Source organism: Calonectris borealis, chromosome Z (genome assembly GCF_964195595.1).
Source record: "Calonectris borealis chromosome Z, bCalBor7.hap1.2, whole genome shotgun sequence".
Taxonomy (NCBI): Eukaryota; Metazoa; Chordata; class Aves; order Procellariiformes; family Procellariidae; genus Calonectris; species Calonectris borealis.
Window position 1 is genome coordinate 51,083,457 of NC_134352.1, and position 12,350 is coordinate 51,095,806.

Sequence of the window (12,350 nt, forward strand, 5' to 3'; positions counted from 1 at the left end):
TTGGATTTTTATACCTATTTTTTAACAGTTTTGAACAATGGCTACAATATTTAGCTGCTGCAAACTCACCCAGGATCTTTCTATTATCCCTGTTCTCCACCCCACCTCTTTCAAATTAAGCAGTAATAAGATGTCCAACCACAATTACCCCAATCCATGTTGCTACCTACAAGCGCACCAGCTACTGTACTTTTATCCCCTCTGAACCTTAAAATCCTACCACTGGGGAATGGAGGGGCTGCATTAAAGCTTTGGATTCTTAGGTGAATACATGTCACATTCATCTCCTGCTGCTGTTCTGGGTCATTCCTGAGCCTGTTGCACAAACTGTCAGTGACTTGTATGCCTAAGTTAAATGCTCTTGAAAACCAATAGAAAAATACTTTAATAATTCAGATGCATATCCTTGCAAGGCTCCGTACATGTGTTGGTTGCATTGTGAAGGTCTTTAAAGACAATGCTTTCTTTCATGTTAATGAATGTTAATGTTCCATCTGTGTGTGCAGGAACACACACTATTCCTGGCGTCCTGAATCTTCTCTCTGCCAAGTAACGCTGGTTTCATGTTGGGTATTGTAGTGATCTGAGGTAGTTACAATGATTCTGGATTAACTGAGTAAGGTGAAAAATGAGTCTTTGAAATAAAGACTAAATTCTACTTGCAATTTTCAATAGCCTCCATCACTATGGAGTGCCTCACAATTTATATTGCATTTAGCCTGACAACAACACTTCACTATCATTGTGTCTGGTTATTGTTTAGGGAATGTAGGCATCAGACTAACAAAGTAATTTGCCCAAGACCATGCCAGAATGTGAACTAGAATATGAATTTTTCCAGTCCCAAATGAGCATCTTGCAGCTTGAGGGGTTATTCTTATCACTCAGAAGTATGCATGGGATTCTCAGTGATGGGATGGGAAACTACTGAAACCAGATTACAACCTGGCATCAACACATCCGTTGCAAAAAAAGCAGCCAAGTAAGGCCAGGCTGAATGTTTTGGCCATGCTACTTATCTTTGGAGTTTCTCATGCCAATCCATATTACTTTATAAAAATGTATAGCTCTTTTTGAAGACTTTTCAGATTTAGTTATTTGAGGAACAAGTTGACATTTTCATGTTTCTGAAAAGTTTGCGTGAGTTTTTTTTTGGAGGGTATGTATAAAAGACAAAAATCTTACAATTAGTTAATCTTCAACACTTTACATCATCAAGACTCTCTTTAACTCAGGGAAGAGGAAAAGAAACATGAAACCTCTAAACTTTTTTTCCCCCATCTTATAATTTATAATGGCTAAATGGATCATTTTTGAATGTATGTAATAAAACTCACTCTTAGGCTGAAACATTGTATTTCAGCTTCAAGCTGAATCCAATTTTTACAGGCAACCTGTTGACCTCTAGGCCAAAAATAGGTAGGGTTATAATGGAAATGCTGATGAGCCTTAATAAAACAACTCTATCAAATGACACAATTTCATTTAGTATGTGTACATACACTATATTACTCCTATTATACATACTGTAAGTGGCACATGAACAAGAGAAAATAACATCAAATACAACAGAGTGTCACATTGGTGCAGAGATTTAACAAAGGTGGTGAATGTGAGAAAACCTTTTATGGTAAAATAAGAATACCGTTTTGTAAGCCCTTCTTCTTGCAGTACAATTAATTACTGAGTTCATTAATTAATGAACATATTAGAGAAAGAACACCATTACTGACCGGTGGAGACCTGATATATTACTGAGTCAATAAACTATCGAACATGAAACAGGACCTTTCAGGAGAATTTTTTTTCTCATAATCCACAAACACATATATTATTCTTGCACGGTCAGCACTTCTTTGGTACCCTTATATTTCATATTACTAATTCTTTTAATCACGCATACATACAGCAGTGTTTTATAACCTAGCTAATGAGTAATTGGACAGCTGACATTGGGACTGAGGCCCTGAAATGTCAGGCATTATAGAACAGGATATTTTTTTTCTCCTCTAAATTTTTGAGAGTAGAAGATAGTAAAAAAGCAGATAGGATAGGAGGGAGAAAGGACTTTTGTCCAGAAATTTGTCAGAGAAATACAGATTTTAAGTGGATCCATGTACTATAAATGGCTTTAAATTGCTGTTTGATGCAAATAAATAAGTAAAGAGATAAAACATTTGAAGTAACTCTGAACCTTTTTCATTGTCAGCAACCAAGGAGTTTAACTTGGCCAAGCTAAAGTTGAATGTAATTTTCTTTAAGTCAGTATAGTTAAAGTAATTCTTTTTTGGTACAGAAAGAGTGTGCGTGGGGGGGTGTTAATTGTTTGGAACAGGCAAGAGCCTTCATAATGCTTCAGTATCTCAGTGGCCATAGGTACCAAGCACCCTTCCCCCACCTTAGCCCCCAAGTAATCATTGATTGCATCTAAATCTACAGAGATATCTTTTCCTGGCAGCTCTGGTAGTTACAGTAGATTGTTAATCTGTGAATGATCAGAATAAGCCTCTCTGTCTCAGTAATCTCCATGCAAATTACATCTAAATGCATGCCATAAATTTATTAGTAGCAGTTTGAAGTGCACAGGTCATCTTCTATACTATTTAAAAACATATGTCTGTTACGCATTAAAAAGAGTCTCATTCAATTTATATTCACTCTTCTGTGGACGTAGCTAGCCCCTGTCAAAGTAAACCTGTTGAATTTTTGAAATAATTTTTAAAAGGGAGATGAGATATTAATAAGGTGTATTATTTAAGCAAATTTTAGATATCTGCATGGGACTGGAGTTTTAGCATTGCTGCTTTGAAATAGTTTCATCTTTTGCGTCTTTTGCAGGGAAATACATGTTTCATAAACAGGGAGTACGAAGAGGTAAAAGGTTATGCCTAAATGTTGGAGAAAGTGATAGATGCATCGGGAAGTTACAGGATGTTTTATGAACCAGTGCTGTTCTTGTACCTTGATCATTTTATCCCATTTTGGGAACACATCAAATTCATGACTCCTTTCTGTAGCGGAGTTATATCTTATGTTAGCCCCAAAATGAAACTTGAGAACAACCTTTGGATACCATGGGGGAAGGGGAAGGAGATGTGTAGTTTTTCTTTTTGTATGTTTTTGTTTCCTCATTTTGCTCTTGGTTTTAATCAAGCTGATACGCTGCTATGGTAAGACATCACTAGTAACATTTTCCTTCAGGCAGTTGGTGCAAAACCAGGAAATTTGTGGAACACCTACGGAATCCTCATCCTACTTCTTTTTTTTCCTAAAGGAAATAGAGCAATTCTTTTAAAGACTTTAGGAGTGTATTAATCTCCATGGGACAACAGACTATGTTATTATTGAATAAGCATTTTGGTTGTCATTGCTCAGGGATACTGATGTATGTTTTTGAAAGAAAATTAATCTGTACTTAAAAGAATGAGCAACGTTTTGAATGTTAGAAGGCTGGTTTTTGCTGTACAGTTAATACCCTTCTAGCCCTCACATCAGATTTGTACAAGAAGAAAGACAAACATTAATTAATATGTGTTTTCTGTTTCTTTTTCCAGGCCATCCGCTGTACACTGGTAAATTGCACATGTGAATGTTTTCAGCCAGGGAAGATTAACCTGAGAACGTGTGATCAGTGTAAACATGGCTGGGTGGCACATGGTAAGAAATGTCTGTTCCGGGCTTGTCTTCTCTATTCTGTCCATCTCTCACAGTGTCTTTAAATACTAAGAGCTGGAGTGATATAGACAGTAGTGATACCTATTTGTCTGTACATGCATGTGCGTGCACTCTGGGTTTGTGCATGCCTATGCATGCACATACTTTTTTTACAGCAATTTCTAGGATGGAAAAGTGAGGGTCTGTTATTCTGGCAATAGCTTCAAGTGCCACTGGAGTTCCACAGCTTGTGTACAGCTCAAAAGAATATTCTAGCCTCCAGGAAATAATGTAGTTCTAGCAGGGTTTAGCAGAAAGGCAAAAAGTTTATAGTATGGTTGCACAGCAGAGTTTGTATTGCAAAGAAGCATCAGCCAATAAGTCACTGACCCTAATGGAAATTCAAACATACCAATGTCAAACTTTCAGAGCTTGGATGTCAGAATGAAATGAGTGTATCCTATATGGCTCAACAAAAGTGTGCATATATGATCTGTGAGTTGAACCTCTCTTCCCATGTTTAAGTAGCTAAAGAAAGAAAGGAGGGATTAGAATGCTCAGATCCTGTATAAAGGCATCAAAATACACTTACAGACCTTCCATTTGATTTATCCTTAACTATTTTGTGTGTTTGGTGGTTTTTTTAACTTGACAGTCTTGATTAAGCTATGCATGAGAGAGAAAGAGAGCGCTGTATACACAATTGGAAGGCAAATAAAGAGGATGCCTAAAATGGTTTAACGAAAAAAAAAAAGACAAAAAACGGAAAAAAGGGAAAGATTGCTATGTTTGCAGAAGAAATTAATGTTGGAGATTTCTTCTCATGGTTGAGGCTATTGGCACCCAAGCAAGCACAGTCTTCATTCCCCACTTCTGCCAGACATTCAGTGGGTTATATTCTATAACTTTTATTTTATTTTCATAGAATCATAGAATCATTAAGGTTGGAAAAGACCTCTAAGATCATCGAGTCCAACCATCAACCCAACACCACCATGCCCACTACACCATGTCCCTAAGCTCCTCATCTACACGGCTTTTAAATACTTCCAGGGATGATGACTCAACCACTTCCCTGGGCAGCCTGTTCCAAGGCCTGACCACTCTTTCAGTCAAGAAATTTCTCCTAATGTCCAATCTAAACCTCCCTTGGCGCAACTTGAGGCCATTTACTCTCGTCCTATTGCTAGTTACTTGGGAGAAGAGACCAACACCCACCTTGCTACAACCTCCTTTCAGGTAGTTGTAGAGCGCGATGAGGTCTCCCCTCAGCCTCCTCTTCTCCAGACTAAACAACCCCAGTTCCCTCAGCCGCTCCTCATAAGACTTGTGCTCCAGGCCCTTCACCAGCTTCGTTGCCCTTCTCTGGACACGCCCCAACACCTCCATGTCCTTCTTGCAGTGAGGGGCCCAAAACTGAACACAGTATTCGAGGTGCGGCCTCACCAGTGCCGAGTACAGGGGCACGATCACTTCCCTTTTTTTGATGAGTCCTGGGGTGGAAGCTTAGTTCTTCCCTCCTAAGATGCACTGGATCTCTGTATATTTACTACATGTCTGTGTGTATTTGTGCCTGAGCATGCTGACATATGGCAAGTGTGATTGCTCAATAAATTCAACAGCACAGACTGCCAGAGAAGTTTTTAAAACATTCATGGAAAGGAAAGCAGGAATGCAGGTACCATGCAGCCCTTTGTCACTGCATGGTAATATATACAGCCTGCCTAGAAATACCCTACCACCACCAATCTGATAGCTGGTTGCAGATTTATTATATACTAGATTCTGTAGGGACACAGCTTATTTTCGCTCCTCTTAATTCCCAGAAAGATATCTCCAGTCACAGTGTAACCAGATTCGCATTTCTTGGAAGGATCGCTAAACCTTGCAAAATTTCTGTATTTCAGGCATGCTTCAGGCTTTGTGTAGAATCAGCATCTGAGGTTTTGCTGATTCACAGATAGGGAAGACTTGTCTAGCTATTTTCCAGGGTGTCCTCCTGTTGAGTAATAGAAATCAGGAGTTTAGCACTTAGATTCTGGCATGTGGGCATCCTGCATTTTCTTTTTAACCAGTACATCTTACAAGAGTGTGATCAGATTTTCCTGATAAATTCTTCCCTGTGAAGTGGTTGAATTCAAAATCAGAATACATGACAGTAATCTGAGATTACCACAGTGTGTATAATAGAAATGTCCCTGTTTTACAAATCCAGAAAGTTGAAAGGTGAATGTGATGATCAGGGATACACCACCTGCTTCTGTACCTGAGTGCTTAACATTCCAAGTAGAAAACTTAATACAGCTATATATTATTAGAAAGTGTTTGTTTTACTACTGCACCAAGCAAAGAACGCTCTGATTTATTTTTTTTAGTACACTTTGTGTACATTCGTCTGGAGTATTTACATTTTATGGCAGAGCGAGACAAGTCAGATGTATGTTTCATATACATACTAAAAGCACAGGCCTATAAATTACTTCCTGGAGACTATGATGCATCTGCTTCAATTCTTGAACTTAGCTGTTTTCCAGGATTTTGAGGGCAGCATTCAGGAGACTGATCAATTCATTGCATTGTAGTGCCTGGATTTCAAAATGACTGAGTCAGGTTGCTGTTCAGAAGTGGTTTTCTTTAAACCGTTAGCACGGTACTTTCAGAAGTTGTTCCCTGAATGCAAATAGTATTTCCTGCTGCTTTAATTAAAGGGTTTCCTTCTGATTTTTATTAATGAATTTCAACTCAGCTCCTTGACACATGATGTAGTGCTTTACTGAATGTAATTATCAAAGAATAGGTGTTTCCAACAGGAAGTACTGTGCTTATTCAGTTCTGATAACCTAGAATCATAATTAACTGAATAGATCAAAAATAGCTTAGAACTGCAGTCTTCTCATGCTGTACTTGACTAATCTGTGCAGAGTTAATTCATGTTAATAACTGCCATTTAAAATGTTGGAATTCTTGGAGTGAGGAGGAAAGGGCATACAGCCACAACAGTATTATTGCACTTAGCAACTGCTGGCCTGTTTTCTTTTTTCCTGCTTCCATTGTCTTTCTCATGTTTTTCCTCACTCACCTAAAATGAGCTGCACACATCTTGAAAGGAAAAGTTTCCTACAAGTTCAATTTCTTCTGTCTGGGGTTGCCAAAAGTGGGATTGTCAATATATGAACAGATTCATCAGAGGAGTTCTTTTGTGGCAAGATAAATGTTTCTGTTGGCAGAAGTTCAGTTTATTGAGTTTTGACCCTGCACCCCTGTGCTACATTGGTAATCCTACCATCAGTGTTTTTAAGGCTGAAGCCAAAAGCTGCGTAGAGCGTAGCAGCATTTTCTCGTACTGCTGTGCATAATGGAGAATGGGTTATTGCTGGTGTGAATCTCTGGATATTTTAAGGGATTTGGATAACTAGACTGTTTTAATTTGTTTTCAGCTGAAGCCTGGCTTTCATATTGTCAGCTTGGGTGGGGATTTATTTTCTAAAACAAAAAATAAATGGTTTAAATTGGATAAGACATTTCGTAGGCCTCAAACAGGCAAACAGATAACAGTCAGATGTTTTTCCTTCTATTTTTTTTTAATGGTTAAGATACATTCTATAGTCCATGTGGTGAAAAAGAAAACCTTATTAAAATCTTAATAGTCGATTTTTTTAAGGAGAATTTATTTTCACAGAGGCAATTGCTATTTTGTGGCTTTTAAATAATGTAGGAGTGAGATGACTACAAAAAATTAAGACTTTCTTGAGTGCTTGAATTGGTTTCTTGTCCTGATATTTTTGTTATATTAAAAGTAACATACTATACTATGACATTTTATTAGCTTTAGCACAAAATTCACTAACTCAAAATTTATTGGAAATAATGAAAAAACCCCCACTTTATTTGCCACCCACTTCCGCTAGCAGAAGTATCTGAGCCTAGGAAAGAAATTAAGCAAGTCTGCAGTAAAAAGATGTTGATTTCATTGACTTTGCATTTTGCCTTGTATGTTTGTCATTGATGTCAGAATAACAACTACCGTACTGCTAGCAGAAATATTTGTATTATACCTAGTCCAACAGATCAAAAGACCCAATGCAGTATCAATGGGAAATACAGTTTACCCTCTCTTGTAACTGTTTTGCTCTAAAAAAGTGTGCCAAGGTGCCATATGTCATAGTAGAATAAAGCTATTATTTATGACATTTGTTCTATTTACTTTAGTTTCAGTATCTCAGACTTCACAGTGATTTAAAAAACCACAGTATAATATTACTAAATTTGTCTGAAGTAATTGTCACCTTGTTTCAAAGAGAGTCAGAAAATTAGAAATCTAGTTCTCTGTCTTGCCCTCAAACTGATCACTGGTAAAACTCAATCAGACAGCAGCAGCATGTTTTTCAGATGTTTTTGGTATACTGTGCATTCTTGGACTAGCTGAATTTCACACTGTTCGATCTACTCTATGAAATGAAGTATCCTGTGAATGTTTTTGCTGTCTTCCTTCTTTTTTTTTCTCTCAGTGAAAGCTGATCCTTAGTCCTCTAGTAAGCTTTGATGCCTTTTCATTTGCATCATGCCAATCGGCACAGCTCGGGGCTGGGCTATTTATTCAAGTAGGCTTTAGTACCGCTCTGAGGTATGATGAGGCCACATACAGCCCCATCTCCAGTCCAAGACTTGGCCAGGCCTTTTCTCTAGTAACTTTGAGATTAAGTTCTTTCAGTTTTAATGAAAATGACATTAACTAGTAGATTTTGGCACGTAGGGCAAATCCATTACACTTTTTCAGTTTAAAAGCTGCCATCCAGTGAATACTCGTGCTCAGAGACTTGCCATGTGGGTTGCACTTTCACCTTGTGAAGGAAGTTTTCTGCTGCCAGTATTTATATAATGCATGTATTAGCTTGCTGTAAATGAGACTAACAATGAAAACAACAACCTCCACTAGAAAATGGAGAATGCTCTGTCATAAAGTCAGACACATGACATGACTGTGACTTCTTCATTCAGAATGGTTGAGTTTTCTGAGTTTCTATATGGTAGGTCATGAAATTGTCAGGTAAAAGAAACGTGAAGTGAGAACAAAAGAAAGGAAGGACAGGTGTAAAAAGAAAAAGAATAATGCTGTGGAAATTTTAGAAACTGCTTATCTCCCTTCCCCTGAAGTTGCTGAAAGGACTTGGTTCAGGTTTAGATTTTAAATGTGAGCTGCAAGGGGAATGAGGCGGGAAGGAAGAGGAGTGCTATGCTGAAATAAAAATCAGCAGGGTTCCTATATTTGTCTCAGTCCAAAGCTGTTAAGTGAAAGAAATCCAGGTTTGCAAAGTCAAAGATCATCCCTAACAAAACAAAACAAACCAAACCAAAACAAAAACATATCACAGATCTTAGAGTCTCCAGAACTGCCATGTTGTTCTTTACTTAAAATTGGAGATGATAGAGAATAAATACTAAAAAAGGAAAGGAGAATTGTAATCCTATTATTATAGTTTACTGGTGAAATAATTGGGTTATTTTTGTATTGTTCCATAGGATATTAAAAACAATCACAATTTTAGCATGCTGAACATACTTGTTTCCTTCTATTCAGTTTATTTAATTCTTTAAAATGCTTTAAAATGACTTGAGAACATCATAGATTTCTTTTGTTTTTTAGTTACATAGAGATTTTTAGCAAAGTGATTATCTACAATTCATTGATAACAAAGGCTAGCTCGTCATGACTTTTAAAGTAACACTATTTTAGATCCAGTCTAGCTTTTCCTGTCTTTTACTGGCAAAATCGTTTTAATCTATCTGTTATAACTTCCTTTTGACCCTGAAGGCTGAGGCATATTTTTCATTACCCAGTTGCTTCCAGGAACATTTCCTGATTAACATTCATTACTGGTAAACACTTTTTAAAGTTCCCCCTTCTGCCTATGCCATCCCTTTTTGCTTCCCTTCAGCAGCAATTCCCAAAGCGGCCAATGTGGCACAGAGAAGATGCATTCTGTTATCTTGTGGGTACTCTGACCCAGTATCTGTTTTAAAGCCTGCCACATTGGTAGGAATGAAGTGATGTAGCATTTGCTTTGGGTTACTCCAAGATCACCCTTAATGCAAGTCAAGCTGAGGTAAAAGCAAATGAGAATATCCAAGTATTAGAGCATCCAAGACAAACAGTATTGTTTCAAAGGGTTATAAGACACAAGTGACAGAAAGGAAATAATGCTTAGTTACCCCAAGATCAAATAAAAAGCCTTCCTCTTCCATGCTTGTATGCAGCTGATACTTACATAACCATATGGTCAAGGGTTTAGTCCTCATGCAAATTTGACATCCTCAGGTGTCGAGTAAGGTTTTCCCTGGGGGTAAACCATAGGCTCTAACTTACATACGTTCACATTCACACGTCCCTGGATTTCCCTGGGGGTCCATTCAGATTAAAAACTTTTTTCTCATCTTCCCTGCCACCCACAGGACATCTTAACACAATCAGGAAGAGGTTAGACCTTTCTCCCTCTCCCCAACTTTATTGGCTCGCAGCCCTGGGTTTGAATATGCCAATGTCCCTTGGACGTCATCAGGTGAGATTATCCCTGATCAGACATTAAGTAGTCAGCTAGGGACTGCTCCAGTGCCTGGTAAGCCCTAAAGAGACCATGACCCATTCTGAAGCATACTGCCCTTTTCTGCTGGGTTGGGCTATATTCACATCTCAAAGTGAAGCCCTTTCTCATTGTGAATGTTTTATTGTCTGAAAAACTTTTAATTTACTTGTCACACTTTGTACTCTCACAGAACTGGCATTAATACTACCAGATACTCATTGGCAACTCTGAAATACATTTAATGCCACTTTTATAGCTATCATCTCCCTTGACTAGCTATAAAATGCCCAGCGAGGTTTAGACTAAAGGTATTTCAAAAGTGCAAGACATATTGTTATTTGGTGCCGGTCATTCCTAAATTTACATTTTTCAGAGAAGGCTTCATTGCATTTTGTACACCCAATACCATAGGATAAAAAGTTAGGAGATGTCTTCGGCAATGATGTCTTATCCTCTCTTCTTAAGGAGAGAATCCAGTAAGGAAAAAAATAGACTTGCTATGTGCAAGATGCAGCACAGGCAATAAAAAGAATGATTTTTTAATAGTACTTGGCACTCCTCTTTCCAGACATAGCAGAGGCTGCTTTTTGGAAAGATAGTGAAACCCTTGATCTTGCCCCCTGAAGTGTGGTGACAGGAAGTTCAGCATAGTTACAGATAGGAGCAAAAGAGTGTCTGGTGCTCACTGCTTGATTCCTAGGTGAGCCTAGAATTCTGTGGGACCTGAGAGTGCAAATCACCAGCGGATTTGTGGGGCAGCAGTGGTGGGCTTCTGCAACATGCATCCACAATTCTCCAGGCTGTTTAGGTGATAGTACCTGCTTACTTGTCTCTTTTAACACCTATGCTGCTGCACATGAATTGCTGTGATGTGCTAACCACTTTATCATTTTATTACGCTTTATTACATCATAAATTTTTATATCTTCTTAACGATCCTACAAGAAGCTTAATTGTTTATAGGAACATCTTAATTAACTAGGGTTCACTAGGTTAAGCAGAACACAAATTGAAAGAGCTCTAAATGAAACAAACCCTACCACTCCATTCCATATAGCTTCATAAGGTTAAAATGGGATTTGACTGCAAGAATGAAAAATTCATACTGCTTTCAGATGTTACAAAGTAACGATAATACCGTGGGTAACTTCACCTCAGCTTTCTGTTTTGCAAATGTGAAGTTCAATGGAAAAAACATATTTTTTTTTTACCTACTAGAAACAATTTCAATTTGAGCTGTAGCATTATGAGGAAACTTGCCCCAGATTAATTTAGCAGACAATAGTGTTACTTTATTATCCCATTTCCATCTGGATTTTAGAAATAGAAAAGATAATACAAGAAATATATCACATGAGTCTCAAATACTTCTTTAATTACATTCTAATTGATTACAGTAAATTTTTCTGAAGTATATTTAACAGGAGCTTTGTGAAATGGTCACAGTACATGAATTGGGGTGGGAAAGATTGATGTTTATGAGTGGTAGAACTAGCTGCATGAACCAGTCTTACCAGGGTCTGAACATCTTCAGCTGTCAGCAACTGTAGGACAGCAGGTTTTCCTGGGAAAACTGAGGTGGTTTAGCACCTGCGGGAGAGCATTTTATAGGCTTGAACCAGAGTTAACACCCTAGACTGAAACACCACCATGGTCTTGGCTTGCCTTTGTGAAATGCCTCTTCAACGCACTACTCCATCCAAACAGAATGACGCTAACAGGTCGGCAGTGCCTGTTGCATTTTCATTACTGTTTTCAAGGCTGCATAAAAGATAGAGGAATAGGTTGCCTGGAGAAGTGGTGGAATTTCCCCCACTGTAAATATCAAAGACTCAGCTTGACCAGAGATAACCTAATCTGAGGCCCTGCTTTCAATAGAACGCTGCACCAGGCAATCTGCATAAATCCCTTCCAACCCAGACTTTCTGTGAATCTGTGAATCACAGTTAATGGAATTTGAGGTGCATTCGGATTAAGATGGAAATCCTCCAAATCCAGACCACAATCCAGGACTCCCAATGTGCTTCTGTCTCCCTGTATACAGTATGACAACCAGGTGGTATTAGGACCATTAAGATACATATTAACTCCAATCTCACCATTATTAAGGGAGAG

At 38.1% G+C, this 12,350-nt stretch overlaps 1 protein-coding gene across 2 annotated transcripts in view; it reads left to right on the forward strand.

Annotated features, from left to right (window-relative positions):
- The window catches only part of BNC2 (basonuclin zinc finger protein 2), a 244,169-nt gene that overhangs the window by 121,511 nt on the left and 110,308 nt on the right, over nt 1–12,350 (forward strand). For both annotated transcript variants that reach the window (XM_075136751.1, XM_075136750.1), the window contains exon 3: nt 3,555–3,657. In XM_075136751.1, the coding sequence (XP_074992852.1) occupies nt 3,555–3,657 (103 nt within the window). The remainder of the gene's footprint in view (nt 1–3,554; nt 3,658–12,350) is intronic.